General features: G+C 40.8%; 1 protein-coding gene across 1 annotated transcript; it reads right to left on the reverse strand.

The window, feature by feature from the left end:
• Positions 1-1265: 1265 nt before the first annotated feature.
• col1a2 (collagen, type I, alpha 2) lies at positions 1266-21230 on the reverse strand. Its single transcript, XM_059349686.1, has 50 exons — positions 21008-21230; positions 19880-19881; positions 17851-17889; positions 17291-17374; positions 16585-16641; positions 16268-16312; positions 16108-16161; positions 15965-16018; positions 15801-15854; positions 15633-15686; positions 14484-14537; positions 14187-14231; positions 13937-14035; positions 13631-13684; positions 13281-13379; positions 12589-12633; positions 12247-12345; positions 12079-12132; positions 11862-11969; positions 11704-11757; positions 11500-11598; positions 11212-11265; positions 11015-11113; positions 10849-10902; positions 10678-10731; positions 10136-10189; positions 9833-9886; positions 9688-9732; positions 9398-9496; positions 9165-9272; positions 8989-9042; positions 8815-8868; positions 8012-8065; positions 7838-7891; positions 6922-7029; positions 6655-6708; positions 6167-6220; positions 5867-6028; positions 5613-5720; positions 5048-5155; positions 4803-4856; positions 4605-4712; positions 4415-4468; positions 4206-4313; positions 4027-4080; positions 3806-3913; positions 3453-3696; positions 3156-3340; positions 2812-3054; positions 1266-2651 (listed from the first exon to the last, which is right to left on the reverse strand). The coding sequence occupies exons 1-50, from the start codon at positions 21075-21077 to the stop codon at positions 2505-2507; spliced, it is 4059 nt and encodes a 1352-aa protein (XP_059205669.1). The 5' UTR covers positions 21078-21230; the 3' UTR covers positions 1266-2504.
• Between the last annotated feature and the right edge of the window lie 466 nt (positions 21231-21696).

Genomic DNA, 21696 nt, shown 5'->3' on the forward strand with positions numbered 1-21696 from the left:
ATAGTGTTCCTTTATGTGTTGAGAAAAACCTTTTACAGAAAAATCTTCTGTAAAAGGTAAAAATAGATATATTTCAAACCCTCTTGGATGAGCTGTAAAAAGCTGAAAACAGGGCTATTTCTGAGCTCATGAAAATACCTGACTTTTAGAGATATGTGGTTCTCACAGGACAACGACATACATACATATGATGTAGAATATGATGCATGACTGTAGATTAAATACCCAGTAGTTTATAACAAATTCAACCTTAAACATCTAAAGCAGTAAAATACAACATAAACATAAATGCAGCAATAATTTAAATCTGAAAATAATAGCATAGAATAGCCATGATAAAACATTGAAAGGGAACTTTTTACTGCACAATTATAACTTTTACTTGTACTTTAAGTACATTTTGCTGACTGAATACTTGCATACTTTTACCTAAGTAAGACGTTGAATGCAAGAACTAAATTCTTCTTCTGCTGCTGCTTGAGTCCAGGCTCAACCAGTTGGACTAGTTCGGCTGGCGATCATATGAACAAAAAAAAGAATGTAAAGCCTTGATCTGCCTAACTAGTCAATCTAGCTGTGAAGAAGCAAAAAGCTAGAATATAGCCACCTGAAATGAAGTGAAGCAAGGGGATTGGGTGGAATAACATGTAAAGTAAAAGTATCTCAACATTGTATTAAGCACTGTAGTTGAGAAAATGCACTTTGTGATGTCTTATCACCTTTAATGAAAAGGATTTCATCAACATCAAGTGTCACTGTGGTGATAGCATGTTTGTAGCCTGATGTCTGTATCATTAAAAGTCCAGTCTGCGGTTTTAATATCATTAGTTTAATCTATAGAATATGCCGTAGACCAGTAGATCTAACAAGGATCTTGTCTCCAGGGTGTTTAAGTCTTTGCTGCTCAGTGATAAAATGTAGTATAGTATTTGACTAAATGCATTAGAGCAGAGATGCTGATAAAAAAACATACCATACTGCCCTCTTGTGGTTATAGAGAGTGCTGCAAGTGACTTTTTTTTATGTGTTGATGCCTTCATGTCCAGCTGAACAGAACAGCTTCTAAGTGTGGAGGTGTATTTGAATCAATTATCTCAGAAAGCATGCATGCATATCCCTGTTCCCTCAACACACTCTCTGACTGAGCACTGATTTTTAGCCTCTGACAAAGTGAGAAAAACAAGTCACTTTTACAGGGATGCCATGTCCCCTTATTGAATCTATCTGATATCAGTGTGTATTTACCACTGCAATTCAAGCCTTGATCCAAACCACAGAAATTTATTTGGATGCAAAAGCTGTATTATGCAAGGAAAAACAACATCAGAGGATGCATATTTACAAGAGACAATGCACGTTAGTAATCACACATTGGCATGGACAGTGTCAACAGAATTTTACTGTACATTAAAATTGGATGTACTGTTGAAAAGCAAGAAAGTGGGGGAAGGAAAAATAAGGATATGGCTGTGCTTCCACAATAGGAAGATGTTTAAGTCAATGATGATGAGTTATCATCAGCCAAACTAGAACCAAAATACAGTGACAAACCTTCAATGGTGTCATTAAAACATGAAAGCACTTTAGTCACTGAGTAGTGTGTTTTGGAACATTGGACATGCTTTATTTCAGAACTTTTCACAATTTATTTAAACATCTCACATATACAAAATAGGTACAATAGACTTTGTGGTTTCATTTTTTGAGAGAGAGAGAGGCCGCCTAAAAACCATTCAGAATTGGATGAAATATGTGCTGTCAGTATGAACACTCGGTGTGGGATTTGAAGAGTAAAAAAGCCTGAACAAAAAACCAAAACAAAAAAAAACCTTTTTGACAAAACAAAAAAAAGAGAACAAAACAAAACAAAAACCAGACATCAGATTTAGGAACATTCCACCTGCTTAAAGTGGGGAAGCATCAGGGGACCAATGCAAGACTCCTCAAATGTCAATACAAAGTAATACAGTAAAAGTGGTTTGCTCCACAGCTGCATATTAGCACCATAGATCTCTGCTTCAAGTAACTGAGCACCTTCCAATACAGGACAAAGCTTGAAGCATTAGAAGTCTTAACATCTCCGTTCGTTGTGGACCCAGGTTTTGTCAAAAGTATTTTCTTTAGGTACAGGCATGAGGTAGTTTAAACCTTTTTTTCATGGAAATTGTGGTTTTAAACCTCCTCTTTGGAAGATATACAAAGACCACAAAGTGATGCATACTTTCAGCGTTTTTATTACACTTCTTTTATTTTTTACAAAAGGATGACATGATGTCCCACAACAAGGTGTTTTCCCGCGTCCCTTTGGGTTGCTGTATTAATTTGCATTGCACAAACGCTCCATTCAGTCCTTTCAGTCCTCTCAGATAGTTGCCCATCTTAAGCAAGTGGATGCGCAGAGAGAAATCAGCATTCAGTATAAAAAAAACAACACAGAAAGAAGGGCAGAGATTTTGTTTTTTCGTTCTTTCTCTCTTTTCGGTGTTAATTTATCATGAGTCTATTTATTTGAAACAGACTGGGCCAATGTCCAAACCAAACTCCTGATCAGCTCCACCAATGTCCAAAGGTGCAATGTCGATGATGGGCAGGCGAGATGGTTTATTCGTTCTGTACTGAATCGTTGTCTTGCTCCACTGACCAGTGTGTCTCTGCAGGAGGAAAAGAAGAGAATACATTTTAGAATAATAATACAAATCACACAGAAAAAAAGCTTTATGACAAAAATGCATTTAGTTTATAAATAATTCTGTCTTTCTCATGGGGAATATTTAAACAGAAGGTAACAGCAATGACCAAAGAGCTACTCACAGTGCAGCCGTCCTCCAGCACGGAGAAGGTGAAGCGACTGTTGCCCTCGGCTCTCAGCTCCACATCGTTGGAGCCCTGGAGCACCACAGCTCTCTTCAGGTTACCGGTCTCATCGCTCATGTAGGCATTGCTGTTCTTGCAGTGGTAGGTGATGTTCTGGCTAGCGCTGTTGGACAGCAGACGCATGAAGGCAAGCTGGGTGGCCATGCTCTGGGAGCTGATGGTCTCATCGTTGTAGGTAAACTGCACGGAGGAAAGAATAAAAGTCAATATTTCGAATATTAAAAAGACTGCTTTTATAGTTATTTCCTGGTAAAATAAGTCTCCTCTCTGTAGATGCTCACCTCAGTACCGCCGTTGATGGTCTCTCCGAACCAGACGTGCTTCTTGCCCTCGGTGCTTCTGAACCAGTTCTTGCGGGCGATGCTCTCGGGGTGGGCGTAGATGCAGGTCTCGCGGGTGGTGAAGTCGCAGAAGACCTTGATGGCGTCATTGATGCATCCCTGGTTGGGGTCAATATAGTAGAATCCTAGAGGGAAGGGAGAACAGGGTGGAATTGATGGAGAGTATTTTATGGGCTCTCCGAATCCTACTAAATGTTGGGGAATATATGTCCCACGTTTGTAACATTTAAAGCTTACCGCTGCTCCAGTCGGGGTGGCTGAGCTTGATGTCACGGCAGGTGCGGGCAGGGTTCTTCCTGGATCCCTCAGGGGTGAGCAGGTTATCGATCTGAGTGTTGAGGGACTTGATGGTGGCATCGACCTCGTAATCCTTGGCTCTCAGAGCGGGCTGATCGGCTCTGTACTCATCATATCCAGAAACATCATATCCACCACCAGCGGGGCCAGGAGGTCCGGGCAGACCGGGAGATCCAGCAGGGCCCTGATATGGACAAGAGAGTGGATTAACAGGTGGATCAAAGCTGCAGCTGGATCCTTTGGTGTACAGGGGCGTTTAAGTGTCTGGTTTAAACCACTCTAGATGTACTTACAACAGGTCCGACGTATCCAGGGGGTCCACGAGCACCAGGAGTGCCAATAGTACCATGGCCGCCAGATCTACCATCCTTGCCAGCAGGTCCGTGGGGTCCAGCAGGTCCCTGAAGAAGAGGTCATTACATGACACAGTTAGATTTTAATTTTTTGGAAACCCTGCATCACAAAAAGTTCTAAAAGAACTTTGTGTTTTGTGGGTTATTAAGATATTACTCACTCTGGGGCCAGCAGGTCCGGAAGGTCCAGCAGCTCCAGTGTCACCAGAGGGTCCCTGAGGGAAGAGAGATACATAATTAAATCCCACTGTAGCAGACATCATAGACTAGGCAGATATCAACACACATGGCTGTACATTTACTTATTTTGTGTGCATTATAAAGGTGGGCCATCACTCACAGAAGGTCCGGGCATTCCCTGGAGACCAGCATGTCCACGCAGACCCTTCATGCCTCTCTCTCCCTTGTCACCAGGTCCTCCCTTCTCACCACGAACTCCAGCAGGTCCCTACGACGCATACATACACACATGTTAAATCTGTGTACTTTTGGTCAATGAACACTTAATTCTCCTTTTATTTATATAGGCCTATGTCTTGTTACACTTACAGCGGCACCTCTGGCTCCAGCGGGGCCAACGGCTCCTGAGGGACCTCCTGGGCCCTAGAGACAAGAAGTGGCAAGAATAGAATTTTAGATGAAGAAAGCAGATGATCATAAACATTGAATACCCTGCAAATGTTACTTGAAAAAGGTCGAGAAGTGAGTGCATTTTAAAAGGGCAGCCGTTTATACGTACAGACTCTCCACGGTTTCCAGGTCTTCCAGAGGCACCAGTGGGTCCAGCAGGTCCGGGGGCACCAGAAACTCCCATGGAACCAGCAGGTCCGGGCTCTCCACGGTCTCCCTAAACATGGTGGGAAAGTATAGATGTGGGTCAGAGCAGACAAATGAATGTGTATGCAAACATGGTTTGAGATGAATGAAAGGGCATTACCTTGAATCCAGGAGCACCAGGGCGACCAGGGGGTCCATCGTTACCAGGGTTACCCTGCAGATGGCAAAGAATATTACAGTTTACAAAAAGTTAAATGCCTCAAAATGGTACTTTAATACAATACTTGAGTGAAAGTCCACAGCTCGTTCTACCCCTGTATATCTTACTCTTATTATCACTACAATATGTTTGGTCACCACTAACAGGTAACTACGGTACTTTTTATTGTCCTGTTCGATCCTTACCTCACGTCCAGCCTCTCCCTGGGGTCCGGTCATACCGGGCAGGCCAATGTTGCCAGGGGGACCACGGGCTCCAGAAGGACCGGAAGGTCCAACTCTACCAGGCTCTCCCTGTGATGGGAGGCAGAGAAAATCACTTCATCAGCGACATTAAAGACTTCATACTGGATGTGATACACTGGATGTTTGCCCCTTTAGCAACAATGTTCATTTAAACCATCCTGCAAAAATGTGACCAAAACTACTGATAAATGTGTGTGATCTTTAACACAGGTTAAAAATGTTATATGCATGGAATCTAATGTCATTTATAATTCTATTTTTTTCTCTACAGTCACGTTGTCATCATTTGATCGTTTTCAACTGCAAACACAGTTGGGCTGTTCCATTATGTTGAGAAATAGAATAATGAGACTACATAAAGCTGTCAAGCACTTAAATTTTTCTTGATTCTTATCAATGTTACTGGATGTATGGGTTGTCAACTAACTGCAAATGACACAACATCTATTTCTAAAGAAAGAGGAAAAAAAGATTTGCTTTTCCATGAAACGAGATTTGTACTTACCAAACCACCAGCACCACCAGGTGAACCACGATCTCCTCTAGCACCAGGCAGACCAACGAATCCTTGAAGTCCAAGAGGACCACTGGTTCCAGGAGGACCAGGAGGACCCTAAACACAAACAGACCACATATTACTGCATTGACAATGGAGATCCATGGAGCTATTTGACCATAATTCATAAAAAAAACTCCTTAAATTTCCAGTGTGTTCCAGATAGTCTCATTATTTGAAAAGGAAAGGTTGCTATATCTTACAGGGGGGCCAGACTCTCCAGAGGGTCCCTTCTCTCCAGACAGACCAGGTGGTCCAACCATACCCTGCTCTCCAGAAGGACCAGCGGGACCAGAATCACCACGAAGACCACGAGGACCATCCTTACCAGCGGGACCAGCGGGACCAGGGGGTCCAACAATGCCCTGAGAGGGGAAGAGGAGGAGAACGTGTTAATGTCAAATGCAGCCTGAATTGAAAAAGTTACTCAAGTAATCTAGAGTATTTAATGTGGGCTTATATGTGTTTTAACTAATAACTGTAACTATAAGAGCAATACTTACAGCGGGACCAGCAGCACCAACTCTGCCAGCAGCACCAGGGAAACCAGTCAGACCCTGACATCGGAAACACAATCAAAGGTTAGACAGCGGGCATCAAGAATGTGTGGTGTATCTGTTTGTGTGTCTGTGTATGTGAGTGGACATCAAAAGTAAGACAAAGGACTTTCTGGGGCACAGTTGAAATAAATAAATAACACAAATGTTCAATTTGGCTACCTTAAACTTTGACATTTCAAACATAGTACTGCTGCAGCTGTAAGGTACATAAAAAAAAAATCTAAATCTCATTCATTATAAAAAAAAATAGAGGCATGGAATCCATTTATGGGATGCTAAAATTAGCTAATTTTTACATTTGTGGCTCCACTTGCACGAAAAAGTGCATTCATGGTGCATTTTGGAAAACAGAGCTTTGTGATGTTCATTTTAATGAGTGTGTGTGTGTGTGTGCGTGATTGTGCTAGGTGCTATGATCTTTCTGTACTCACAGGTGGGCCGTTGTCTCCACGACCACCAGCAGGTCCAGCAGGGCCAGAGGGACCCTAGACAAACAAATGAAGAAATTAGACACCATTCCATATGATCATGAATCATATCTCATTTGAGTTTATAAACTACAATCCTATATAACTGAATGCAAAGCAGGTACTATATGGAATTTGATATTAAAGTGAGTTACTGGATCATTCTGATTAGCATAAAGCCTGTGTGATTAATTGATTCTTGCAAGTGTGTTTACGTCCAGTGGTACTTACAGCAGGTCCAGACTGTCCAGCAGGGCCAGAGGGGCCAGAGGGGCCAACTTCTCCCTTTCCTCCGGAAGGTCCACGCTCTCCTCTTGCTCCAGTCTGACCATCAGCACCCTGTAGGCAGAAAGAGTAATAGGGCTGGGTCAGTATTTGGGCAATTGTGTTTGTGTGCATGTGCTTTTCCATACTATACAGCAGTGTTTTTTGTCAAATGTACCCCCACAGCCTATTCACATGAACTCAAGTAGCCCACCATTGAACTTGTCAATTTGAATATAATAAATTAACTAATAATCACATAAAAGTGGATATTATTACAATACTATTTCATACAATTGAAGTGGTAAGGTGTAAGGGTAGTTTAGTCAAGTTCTTATTCATTAACAGTCAGAGTGGCAGGTTACATTGGAAGTTTAAACCATTTACACATTACTTTTAAATTTCAACCCTTATTCATTTCTTTTAGCTATTTCAGACATTTAGCCATTAGCTACGTTTAGATAACAATCACAACCATCTCGCTAGCTGTAATTTTTAACTTAAGTCATCTTTTATCCTTTCAACCATTTATTTAATATGCTTTAGGCATTTCAACCTATCACTTTTAGTTATTTAAACTACCTAGTTGTTAATTAGATAACTATTCAACCATTTATTTACCTATAGCTATCTGAAACCATTTAGCTTTTATTTTAAGGTATGTGTTTCAGCTTCTCTCCTCGCTTGCTAAAAGTTTTTACACACTCTTACACATGGTGTACAGGTGATAAAGCTGACCAACGTGTTTTTCTTTAATTAGTCAAGCTGGTAAAATTTTCCAAGTACCCCCTAGCAACTGCAGAGCTTCAACTACCCTGGTTGGGAATCAGTGGTACATAATAAGTAGTATATTGGATTGCAAGGTGATTGGCTGTTGGCTTACAGGGGGTCCAGCGAATCCGGAGGCTCCAGCAGGTCCAACCTCTCCACGCTCGCCCTGTGGACAGCAAGTAATGGGTCAGAAATATTGTTTATGCTACACAAAGCTGTATGTTTTCATAAGGTCTACTTCGGATACTTATTTCAACATTAATTTTAGAGTGAATATGCAACTTACAGGGCCTCCACGAGGTCCAGCGGGTCCGGGAGGTCCGAAGGAACCGCTCTCACCCTGAGGGTAGAATAGTGAGGTTTTTTGTAAGCTTAGCACTGTTCTAATTATCTTTCTATCCATCCATCCATCCATCCATGGATTTATACACATTGGAAAAATATTTTGTCAGCATAAACAGTTTTGATCACATTGTGTTGACTGTTGTATATTGTGTTTGGCAGGCTTTGTATGTCTATGGAAAGCGTCTCATGTTTAACTGTATGTTTGACCTGAGGATGCAAAATGAATTGAATACTTCAAAAAAAGTTGTGCTTCGTGTTTAAAAATGCATGTAATAGCATGAAAATATTTGAAATCAAAAGTTGTGCATTTATCTGCTGCATGTATTATGTTACCATTACTGCTATCCTAGATTAGGTTGCGGGGAGCTATTGCTGTAATGTTATAAAACAGCCAGCAGGAGGCAGTGTTGAGGTTCTAGCTTCAGATGCAACATTAAAGTGCGGGTTCTCCTACAAAGGGGTGGTTATGTCCAAAGATATGGATATGTGGTAACAGGTATCTCAGCTAAGAGATCATTTCTGACAGTGACTTGATCTCAACAAGACGTTTTGATGGTTCTCTGCTGTAGGTCAGTGGTACAAAGGTCTGTCAGCCATCTTGAATAATGTTGGAACCATCATTTTTAGGTCATCACTAAACTCCATAACATTAATTAACCTGTGTTCATCATCAACACCTTCATTCTAATGTTTTTAGTCGTTATTTGTCATGTGGTGAATAACAGTTCCACATTGCCTATGTACCTTATCACCATTGGCTCCAGTGGGTCCAGGAGGCCCAGCAGGTCCGGGCATACCCTAGAAAGAAATGAGACGACACTGAGGTCAAAACTCTGATTGCTACCCTCAAAGTATTGGAGTGAGTGGCTACCATTTTTATATCACATGTCTTAATAGTAAGTAGAGAGTTGAACTTACACGGCTACCATCTCTGCCAGCATTACCGTCAGGTCCTCTGTGTCCAGCCTCTCCCTACAGGAGAGAGAGGAGAAGAGAATGATGGAGAAGAAATCGTTGTTATTAACAATTTTGAGTCATTTCAGAGGGCTAAAATCCTGCTTTATTCTGCAGGTGGTTGATTTTTTAAAATTTACCTTCTCTCCCTTGACTCCAGCGGGACCAGCGCCTCCACGCTCACCAGGCATGCCACCAGGTCCCTGAGGTCCAGGGCCTCCAGCGGCTCCAGCACTGCCAGGCTCTCCCTGGAAGCAGACAAGACAAACTATGGTTCCTTTTTGCATAAAACACACACAAATTCAGTAGGACTGAATTTATTCCAACATTTCATCTGTGACTATTGCTTCTTACAGTCACGCCATCGTTTTACCTTGCCACCATCGGGTCCAGGGGCTCCAGCGGGTCCACGGACTCCAATTGGTCCCTGAGGTCCAGCAGCTCCGGCAGCACCAGGGTTACCACGCTCTCCCTGGATTCACACACAGAGGGACTCAGTGTATTGTCTCCAGCTACTCATGAATTATTATATAGATGAAACTGTAATGTTTTTATCTTAAATATTGTTATGTATGGAACTAAAAAATGTTTTGGTTTTTTTTATGTGTGAGGCTACAGTTAGATAATGGGTCTTGGCACAAAGGCATGGACAGGTGAACTCACCTTGGCACCAGCAATTCCAGCAATTCCCTGGTCTCCTGGGATACCCTATAGAGACACCAATAGTGGGTTAGAGATGTACTGCTCCTTCTATCATGTTTATGGCTGACTGTACAACATGGTGGAAGTCAGTGTGCGAGTTACTTACTCTGTCTCCGGGCTTGCCAGCCTCTCCAGCACCTCCAGCGGGGCCAGGCAGACCCTGAAAACATCAAGCTGCAACATCAGGACCGATGGACCCAACAGTGCTACTTATGCAGATAACACAACTATACTATGCTATAGGAAATATATAGCATGCTGTCTAAAACTTTTAAGGAAAATAGGTTGCATAGCTACTAACATGGAATTGCAAATAGACTGAATTTGAATGTTTTTCAATGCGTTTTCTCGACATTTCTTAGCGGTGTTTACAACCAGCAGGGAATACAATCGGATAATGGATCCAAACCTGGAAGCCAGGAGCTCCGGAAGGTCCTTGCTCTCCCTTCTCACCAGGACCGCCCTGTAGCGAGAAAGAGAGAAGAATAATGTTAAACAGCACACAGATGGTTATAGTAAGAATATCATATAAAAGATGTTCTATGTTTCTTTCAGGGAAGGGGAAAATGTAATCTTGAAATATTCTCATTATTGACCTCTCATCACAAATCAAGTGGTCTATAAAATGTCAGAGAGCTAATTAAAAAAAATGTTAAATCTTTTTTCGTGTCACAAACCCCCAAATATTAATTTTTTTATGCTATAAAACAGAGAAAATGAGAAAAAAACATATTTTAGAGGATGAAAAATAATTTTAATTGCAATTTTTGCTTGTAAAAATGTATTTGACAATTAACCAATTATCAAAATAGTTGGTGATTATATTTATATATTTTTTTAATATATATTATATTATTTTGGTTGACAGAATAATTGATTCCTCGACTAATTCTTGGAGCTCTAACTGACAGGGTGATATATAAAGTATTTATATATATGACAATTACTTACAGCTGGTCCAGTTGCGCCAGTGGCTCCATTGTTGCCATCAGGTCCAGGGGATCCCTATGAAGAAACATAATGATGTTACAACAACTGACAATGGAGCTTAATAATCACTAAAAACATTTTATCAGTAATAATTTTCTGTATTAAACACTTGCTGGGCAATTTTTGACTCACTCTCAGTCCAGTGGCGCCAGTGGCTCCCTTATCTCCGGGCTTGCCAGCCTCACCCTGAAGTAGGTAAGAGGGAGGTTAAGCACAGGTTATGATAAACTTGAAGAAAAACAAAAAGATGAAATGCTTAACTTCTATTAGTTCAATCTTGGCTTTATTTTTTACTTACAGAAGGTCCTTTGGGTCCGGGGAAACCAATGTTTCCGGGCTGGCCTCTAGGTCCAGTTGGGCCGGGAGGTCCAGTGCGGCCATCTTGTCCAGAGGGTCCCTGGAGGAGGAAACAGAAAGTACAGCAGGAAGTCATGTGAATTGCATTTACTTGAGGAACAAGTTGACAAGTTAAGAGTAAAATTTAAATTTACTTACAGCAGGGCCCTCCTTTCCTGGGGGTCCAGAGCTTCCGGGGCTTCCTGGGAGACCCTGTACAAAATAAACATCAGTCATTGAATGTATGTATTACCATTCATTTTTACTGTTGCAGCTGAAAATCTTGGATTTAATCATAAAAAGTAGGCATCAACATTACACAGTAACCTTATACTAAAGCTGTTACAGCACTACTTCTTCAAGCTACTGTAAATCACAGAAACCTGACTCTGAGAACTAATGCAGACATTAGATCTGTCTCATATAACAGAACTTAGCAAAACTTACCCTGAGACCAGCTGGGCCAGACTCGCCAGCGCGGCCAGCATCTCCTGGGGGTCCACGAGGTCCGCCAGCACCAGTGGCACCACGGGCACCGGGCATACCCTACAAAAGGAAACAAAGATATCCAAGAGAAATCAGGAGGAAGTTTCACAGTGTGATTTAATACACATTTGTTGCTGGAATGAGATTTGTTTGTTTAACACTTACAACTGGGCCAGTTCTTCCTTCGCTACCAGGCATACCACGGCTGCCAGGGGAGCCCTGTAAGAGACACGCAGGCATTAGCAGGTAAACAAAGCTCATGTTTTTGAATATAGGATCATGTGGATGCAACTACCCATCAGATATTATGGTGTGGTACTCACTCGGGCTCCACGGTTTCCAGCAGGTCCAGTGGCACCAAGCTCACCAGTGGGTCCTCTCTTGCCCTCCTCACCCTGAGGTCCGGGGGCTCCCTGAGGTCCAGAGTTACCCTGAGGGAGGCGACAGAGAAGTTGAAGGTCATAAACTCAGTATTTAGATGTCTTCAGCTACAGCTGGTGAAACTTTAAAACAAAAGAACTGATCAGGATGTGAACGTACAGGCTCTCCTTTGGGTCCGCCATCGCCCTTAACACCCTGAGCACCAGGATCTCCCTGAAACAGATAAAAAGACACAGTTAACATAACTATCTGTGTGTATGTAAGCATTGTGGGTACATCTGCATGCTTCTAAGTGGATGTTTTTGTGTTTGTTGGTTGTGTACTTACAGCAAGGCCTCTAGGTCCAGCAGCACCCTGAGGGCCCTGAGGTCCGGGTCCTCCTCTTGGTCCAGGGAAGCCAGGGGCACCAGCAACTCCGGGAGTACCCTAAATAACCGCCATAACAGACAGGTGAATGCTTGAAACATTTCTTTTATTTCCTTTTAAATTAATATCTTATTAGGAAAAAAACTGCATCCTGCAATCAGTGAGATTTAATCATGTTCTGGGATTAAACAACCTCATTATCATGCGTGTTGTGTGTGCAGCATGGCATTTATTTTAACCTCTGTGTGACCCTTAATGACCTTTGACCTATGTATGCTCTAATAGTACAACTTGAGTACTTACAGCAGGTCCCTTGGCTCCGTTCAGGCCATTAGCACCAGGGTTACCCTGCAGGGAAAGAAGAATTATTTAGAGAATCTTATCAAAGAAACAAAACACTGACACTCACAGATAAATAGTCTTTTATGGTTCATTGCCAAAATAATTATTATATTTATTTTTCAAGAACAATAAATAAGCTCCAAAGCATTATGTGATATGTGATAATACCACACATTAAATTAATCACTGAATATAACTGCTACGTAAAGGATTATTTACAGAACTCATTAGGAATGCAATGGCACTGCTTCCAAAGATAAATAATAATTTATAGTCAGAACTTTACAACAATCAAGACAAAATCAAGGACTAATAAAATATATAATAAAATACTAGAGCTGGGTGATTCATCAAATCAAATTTTGGCACCAAAGGTTATGTAAACAAGATAACAATGTTTTTAAATTTGTTTTTCATTTAAATTATATTTAAGGTTCAAGGAAATCAAACATTAAAAATACAGATTTTTTGGAGAGTTCAATAAATGTATGATGTTTCCAAATTTAGGGAGTAATAGTGTTAAATAATTGTGATCTCCATATTAACCACAATAACTGTGAGAAAATAATTGTGAGTTTTAACACATCTGAGCAGCCCTATAAAATACATGTTTTTGCTTACACTTTTATACAACAATATCTTTATATACTTACAGCGGGACCAACGGGGCCAACAGCACCATTGGGACCGGGCTCTCCTCTAGATCCCTGAGGTCCAGATGGGCCAGTAGCTCCAGCGGGTCCGAGCTCTCCCTGTCACAGACAAGAACACAATCATAATTAAATAATGAGATCATACTGATGGTTAAGGATGTGTTAGAATGTATTTGTTTGAATGGTCTTTTCGTGATAATACATGTTCCATGTATGAACTATTCCCATGGGGATAGTATACAAGAAACTATTGGGCTTACAGATCAAGTTCATTTGTCTGACAGATGCTTATATTATATGTTAACTTGTGTTGTCACAGGAAATGCCACAGGAAGTGACATCACAGTTACCTTGGGTCCGGGGCCACCGGGGAAACCTGGGGGGCCAGCAGCTCCGAGGGGACCCTGGGTGGAAAAACAGCAGACAATACATCAGGATATATGAAATATAGATCTGAGCTACCATTAAGATCAAAGCTTGTCTAATATGGGGTACAGGGGTTGAAGTAATCAACACTGATATTATATTATGCATTACTATTATTATAATATTACTATACACTCTGGATAGGTATCTTAATGATACTTATAGAGTCCAATATTCACAAAATAGATTAATCTTACAATCACAAAAGGGTTTAAAGGGCCAGTACTCACAGCAGGTCCAGAGGGTCCAACATTGCCATCAGCACCACGAGCACCAGCAGGGCCAGCAGGGCCAGCACGGCCTCTCTCACCAGGCATACCACGAGATCCCTAAAGAGAGGATACAAAAAGAAATGAAGGGATGAGAGGTGCGGTCGTGTAATGGCAACCTTTAATGATGGAGAACAATATTTAAACAAGCTAGGCTTTGCATGGTAACCAAGGGTTTGTTCATAAATGGTGAACTCGATCAAAAACTTACAGCCAGTCCAGGACTTCCAGCGGCTCCATGTGCACCAGGCTCACCCTATAGGAGAGACAGGAGGAGGTGGATTAGGTTGATGAGATGTCTGAAGTGGAGTGACCCAAGGTCAGAGGTCAGCTAGTGGGACAAACAGGTGAAGTACTGGGGATGCTAAACTGTATATACATGAAAAAACTGTGAAAACCTATAAGAAACTATACCCTATCAGTAGGCTGACATCGACATTAATACAAGAGAAGCTTGGATCCTAAATTAAATAAAGTGAGAGCATGTGTCGCTGCAGTCATGACTCACCTTGGCACCAGCACCACCATTCTCTCCCTTGCGTCCATCCAGACCAGTGTAACCCTGAAACACAAGATGAGAGCGTTGAAGGAAGATGTTTATAAGGGTTAACAGAAAACACATAACGAAAACAGTCCTATTACTACTAACTACTCTTGCTATTGGTACTAAAATGTGCTACTTCCCAAACAAGCCAATAAAAAGGAGATTTAGGACAAAGTGAGGAGGCCGAAATAATTTAATCAAATTATCAAAGGAATCTGTATGTGCATAAATAAGACATATACTTGTTAAACAAATACACTGACAACAAAATGATCTAGTGAGACATCATGGAGTCTCTTTGCAAAGGTGTCTTCCCAGGAAGTTTAGAAAATGTGTTTTAACAAATGCCCTTATTTAAGTTTACATGACCTCTTTAGCCTCTGATTCCACTATGACTTGTGCCTTTTTCTTGTGTTTTGGTATGTATTTTTTATATGAACCATTTTATTCTGACTAGGACAGAAGACATATCTCAGTGGGATCTGTCTGGTTAAAGGATGAATAAAATACTACCTGGTTCTAGAAGTTGTCATGCAAAGCACTCACTGAAAAAAAAAATCTTAAATGGCAGCCATTAGGCTCTGTATTAAAGCTTATTTGCTCATCAGGAGGCAGGGAACAGGAAGTAGGGTTGATAATCACTCTCAGCTTGGCTCGTTATGGTGCACAAAAACAGTTTAATCAGATTTTTACAAAGCACACACTTCTGCAATTTCAGTATGGCTGCCATTGGGCTTCAGGAGAATTAGGTTAACCACGTAGGTAAAGTTAAGGTCAAGCAGAGGAAAACATTAATAGAGCGTGAACTCAAAGCAAAAAAAATGTTTTGCTTAAAAATGAAAATCTCCATCACTGATTTTAACTATCTAAACTCTACTCTTATTTTTATTATCAGTGGGGTTTGATTCCATTTAATGTTGTGCATCCTATGTATTCTATTTTCACCTTATTTTTTACTATTATTAGTGTGTTTTATTTGACATTAATAACGCCATTATCCCTCTTTTTATGATCATTCTACGTCTATTATCCTAATTGTAAACAACTTACTTATGACAGGTGCTATGCAAATAAATATTATTATTACTAATATTTTTAAATATCAACACTCACTCTGTGTCCCTTCATTCCTGGAAGTCCAGGGGTTCCGGGGAATCCACGAGCTCCCTGCAATTCAAAATGAAGAAAATATTACTGAGACATGCTCCACATTGACAGCTCATGTCATGTCTGTTTATCAGTTTGTGTTTCATTCTCCTTGCTCTGGAGAACATGTCTTACCTGTACGCCAGGGACACCTCTGTCTCCGGGCTTGCCAGGTCTGCCGTTGTTACCCTGTGAGCAAATTCCACGTTAATGTTTGGCAATGTAACTGCAAGAAACTTCAAAGCAACAACTTAAAAGAGATCAGCAAAAAGTGCTTGTGAAAACAACTGTATACGTACGTCCTCTCCAGATTTGCCAGGGGGTCCAGGTGGGCCACGAGCACCAACGGGGCCCTTGGGAAAGAAAACCAGAACATTTAAGACCTCAAAGATGACTTTTATGAATATGAATATATTATGAACATTTTGGAGAATAATCTTACAGTCTGTCCAGGCTCTCCGGGCTCACCAGCGTGTCCAGTGTGTCCCTGAGGACCCTGTTGAATGATAAGAGATGTTTAGTCTTCATGTAGACAACAACATATTAAACTAATGAGTATGAGCAAACAATGGTCAAGTTTGGGGGTGGATGTGTGGACTTACAGGGGGTCCAGATGGTCCAGGTGGGCCTCTAGCTCCCATCATACCCTGAAAATGAGAAATAAGTTAATTATGCATATCATTCATCAACACCAAGTCAGTCTGGTACATTTTGTCATGAGTGGGTGTACAACTGTATCAGGAACAAATCAGAATAAAAATGAGATATACACATCCTACCATAGACCATATAAGTATGTATGTGTAGGTAAAATGTAAAGACACATACACATAACTGACAGATGAGGTGCAGTGAAGTGTTTATCTATTTAAATGAAGGAGGATGACGCTGTGTGATAAACAGAGAGAGAGACCCTCACCATGGGTCCGGGTCCGGCATCGGGAGCTTTTACACCATCATACTGAGCAGCAAAGTTCTGATAAAAAGAAGAAAAAAAGATGAATTAGTCACAATGATAAAACAATAATAATATATCAGGACTTCTAGACAGGCAGAGCATTGATCCAGTTTAAATATAAAAATAGTGGTCACTGTTTCCAACATCAGCCATGAGACAACACTTAAGTAACAAAGCACCACAAATAAATGTCTTTATATTGAAAATTATATCAAATTAGTGCTTGTTTGCACCAATATAATGATTTATAATAAAATACAAGGGGACATTCTACATTGATTTAGAGTCTGAAGATTTGAAAGAGATTTTAACATGAATAGTAACATTGTTGTGTATCAGATTGGCCTCCTTGGTGATTAATTGGTAAAGGGCAAAGGTCACAGGGCTATGACATCATCAATGAGATTAGTTAAAAATAGAGCAGCTGTGGTGATTATGAACGCTGCCAGCTTTAGTGCTGCACAGGATTGAGGCCCGCAGCCCCGAATGAGGCGAATGTGGGTCAAATACACACATCATAGACATTTCAATACTTTTTCTGCAGTTTGCATCATGAGAAATATTGGAATTTTCAATCCCGGCTTCACTATCATTGCAGTTTTTTGACCACTTTTGAGAGCTGGACCGTAAAGCCAAGCTGTCTATTTTGTACAAACTGTGGACTTACTCCTCCAAGTCCAGGGGGACCAGGGGGGCCAGCGGGGCCAGGCAGTCCGGGTATGCCATCTTTTCCATTAGGGCCTTGAGGACCCTGTAAAACACAGATGATATAAAGAGAAAACACTGTTAGTGAGTGAACAGCTGCTGATAGCATGGTTTAATGTGATTCTTAGATTCTTATATTATTATTATATATATCATAAATGAACAGTAACATTAGATAAATAATAAGTGTTCTTATAATATGCAACCTTTAAAAAATAAACGAGCAAATACAATTAATTTGTTAAATATTTAATAGTATAGTAGCATATGTGACATTTTTAGATGAGTATATTTTTAATTGTTTTAATTATAACCATTTATATCACTATTATTGTCTGCCAACACTCGGGCCTATGGGTGATGTAAACAAAGGGGAGTGGCCTAATGAGGTAACAAGGTCAAATGACATCAACAAAACCCCCACACCAAAGATGCATCAAAAATATATCACATTAAATACCTAAATAACATAATTGATACGAGTTTTTGATCAAAAGAAAGCACAGCTTGACTTCAGCTTACCCTGTCACCTCGAGGTCCTTTGTCTCCTCTGGGACCACCCTGCAGTGGAAACAACACACAGTCAGACCAAAACACAACGCACGTCGCTCAGCTTACAACATGTCAGCGCCTCAATAGTCCTCTAGCAAAGCAGGCATCTTATCTAAACTACACTAAATATAACAAGAAGCAAATAAAAAGCAGATTTAATTGTATTTAATCAGCAATAAAATGCGTAGGTAAACAAGCATGACCTTACAATGAGAGGGTGTGCAAGTCAAAACACATTTCAGTGATTGGACTAGGCATCATGAAAAAGCTTTTCCAAATCTAAAGTATGCTTTATGTGTCTGATATGCCACACTATAGGTGTTAAATGACACATAAGAAGATCATTATGTGCTCACCTTGACTCTTCCCTAAATAGAAAAGAAGATAAATAAATGTAAGATTTATTTATTCAGTCTTTTCAGGCCTGTATCGAACACTCTTATCTTTTGCATAAGCACAAAGATGAGCGGCTGTTGTAAGAAACAGCTAAACATGCACAATATGATACAATACTGTCACAAGGAAAGATACAACATGCCCATGCAGACACACTATTGCAATACAGCAGAGCAATGTGCATGTGATATGAATGATCCACATGTGCACAGAGATGCTTAAAGAAGTGTCCCAAACTGGACTCAACAACCTCTTTACAGTGAGGGCATGTTAGTCCATGGAACTGATAAAGTTCTGAAATGTTACCAGAACCACAGAGTGCACACTGCACCTTTAAAAGTTTGCACCATACTGATTTAGGCAATCTCAACTATGAGCAGAGGCATTGAAGCAAACACTCATCAGGTTCTGTTTGTCTTATAATAAAGGGGCCATAGACTTAAACTGAATGATAAGAATTATATTTCTTAATTTTTTAATCTGAGCTGCAGATCTCAACCTTTCCTAACTGGTCTGAGATCAGCTGTTGTAAATTCATATCTTAACCAAGCAGCAGAGGCAGACTCCAAACTGACCTAAAGCCAGCTGTTAGGGGCAAACCTCCCTTTGCCCCTCAGAAAGGATCCTTTGTACCAGGCCCCTAGGGAGCCTCAGAGCTGCGGTTTTAGCTTTCATTCACACAAACTTTAGCCAATAGAACCCTCACCTATTCATATGGACAGGAAGGGAGAAAACTGCAAGAAATAACTTCAGGTTCAGGGGAAGAAATTCCTAAATTAAATGCTCTGCCGTCGTTGAGATTGCTCAAATGGTCAAGACCAACCGAGAGGTCCTCCTTTCATGGGATATTTCACAGCGTTTGGAAGAAAAGAAGAGCAAAGACACAAGGTAAAGCTATTACTAAGAAATGCTCATGATTTCATGCATGTGTACTAACCGCTGTGGCGTTGAAGAGGTGAGGAGGAGGAAGAGGGAGAAAAGGAGGGTGGGGAGAGAAGAGGGAATACTCGGTTAGAACATGATAAAACAGTGTCATTTTCATACACTATATGCATATTTTTAAACATATTAACCTCTGTTGTTCAGAAAGGAGAACAGATGGAGTTGTTTTTCCTTTGTAAAGTCTAAATACTATATATACTGAATAGCAAAACTAAATGTCTTCATGTAGGAAGTTAAAATGCACAGTAATCATGTCAAAGTCTAATAATCTTCTGCTCAAACACAACTTTAACTTAGAAAATATTCAAGCTGGGCTTTTTGTCTAGTCTGATGGCACTGACCATCATCTGGGGCAAAAAAAACATGTTAAGAGTTTGGGATTGCCAGAGCATTACCACACCTATCATCTATATCTCAAATCCCTTTGTCATACCCAGAACTATTAGCTTTAAGGCACGTTTTTTTGTTGTTGCTATAAATCTGTTTTCTGTAGTGCGTGTCATGTCTCAAAGTGTAGCTGAGGGTCGTCTCTGCATGCTAAACTCCTTCAAACTGTCTCAGTCTGTGATCTCTGTGTTCAGTAGCATTCCAGATATTAGGGATCCGGCTGCTAACAGGCCTGAACAGGTAGTTTGTGCCCTTAGGACTGGAATATATGGACTGCTACTGCAAACAAGATCAGAACTACATCACTTGTATTGTGGGGTTCATGACATCTGTTATTGTTGCTGTTCTGATTTCTGCTGAAATATTATTAAAAGCTGCATTTTCTGTTTTTTTCCTGTTTTTTTTTTGTTGTTGATCAAATTAGGAAATGAATTGAGCTCAATTATACTTGATTGTATAATCCAAAAATTGTAAAAATCGTATTTGATTATCTGATCCCTGTGTCCTTCATTCGTTGCTGACGTGTGTGTCTCATCCACACTGTTGCAGGTGGGCATCAGCTGGTCATGGCAGGGTTTGGCACAACTGGGACCTCCCCATGAACTCTCCATGTCCAATCAGGACCACAAGGTGGCACACTTGGACATTCAAAGTGATGTGAGACTGTTTATCTCCATATAATGAACTTTAATAAGGACAAAAGATGCAAAGAAGCTTCAGCTTCAGTGCATATGTTGTCTTTATATCATTTTGTGGCCTAAATAGTGATAAGGATGCCATGAAACTGTAACTGTGAAGACAATTATTGACAAGGCAATTTAGTTGAACAAAAATCTATAAATGTGCAAATATTGAAGCATTTAGTCTCGTTTCTACTTTTTAAAACAAATTGTTTTTCTCTCTCTTTAAAGAGAAGACAATCAAACTGGTGCCAAGCAGATGTTTCGACACATGGCCAGCAGGGGGAGACATTACTGTTTCCTATAATAAAGCTTCATTAGCTGGACGCCTGGATGGAACAATGTGTACAACGCCCCACAACGTTTTTTCCATCCTAAGTCTAAAAGAATTCACATTTTACCCATTTTAACAACTCCGCATGCATTAAAGCTTTTGAAAAGACACTAGGTCGACTACTTTACAGGTCTCTTTCAAAGCGAGAAAACTTTTTTCAGGAGTGCAACTTCTCTCTCGGAAACTAATCAAATGTAAAATAATTGTATCCTTGGAAAAAAGTAAAGAATCCTCTGCATGAAATCAATCCGTTGAGCTTTATTCTGCAGTGCTTTGAGCTGTCTCCAGGTTGACCTTCATGTAAGTCCCAAACAAAAGCCAAAGATCCTCAAGCAGTGGGAGAAAAAAATATCCATCACAGAAAAAAAGAGCAGATATTCAAACTTACATTGACATGATGCTAGGTATGAGGTTACTGCAAGCAGCAACAGAATCCGAGTATCCACAAAGCTGAGCATGTCTATGCAGACATGCAGACTCCTTGTGCTGCTGCTAAACCCGTTTTTAAACCACCTTTCAAGCAGGCATACAGTTGTGGTGACACGAGTAACTCCAAACTGAGCAGAAACCTGCTGCCGTGATGCTAGAATAATAAAGTTCTATCAGGCCTATTTATACGGCAGGAGGGTCCCTGGTCTGCGTGTCAAAAGTCAGCCCACCGGCCAATGAGAGAGCAGAAACCCAATCTGACTCCCATCCCTCTCCAGCTCAGACTCAGTCATGTGGTGCTGCATCTCCCAGCCTCCTCTCCACCAGAACCCGTTTGGCAAAGCTTTGGCGATGATGACGAGTGCAACGTTTTAATTAGATCCATTCTTTTTGAGGACGTGGACAGCGTCGATGTTTAAAAGGGAGAAGTAGGCCTACGTTCCGTTTTTTCTCTCTATTTACGGGTTGCAGTGAATCCGGAGTGTCAGTACTGAGACAGTCGCTGGGCACCGAAGCTTGCGCGCAGTTTAGATTTGTGCGTAAAATGTGCCACTTTTGATGCGTAGCAGTGGGCATCAGTGGGCACCGAGATAGCCCGAGTATCCCCCATTTTGGGGAGATTTTATGGGAGAAAATAACTTTAAACAG

The sequence above is a fragment of the Centropristis striata genome, chromosome 14, assembly GCF_030273125.1.
Source record: "Centropristis striata isolate RG_2023a ecotype Rhode Island chromosome 14, C.striata_1.0, whole genome shotgun sequence".
NCBI lineage: Eukaryota > Metazoa > Chordata > Actinopteri > Perciformes > Serranidae > Centropristis > Centropristis striata.

Excerpts from the sequence above, each read along its gene's own strand:
- col1a2 (XM_059349686.1), bottom strand. The coding sequence starts at position 21,077 with ATGCTCAGCTTTGTGGATACTCGGATTCTGTTGCTGCTTGCAGTAACC. Across the intron at positions 8,066-8,814 it reads CTGGAGCCAATGGTGATAAG|GGTGAGAGCGGTTCCTTCGG; the intron begins GTACATAGGCAA and ends TTCTACCCTCAG. Across the intron at positions 4,081-4,205 it reads AGGGAATGCCCGGACCTTCT|GGACCCTCTGGTGACACTGG; the intron begins GTGAGTGATGGC and ends CTCTTCCCTCAG.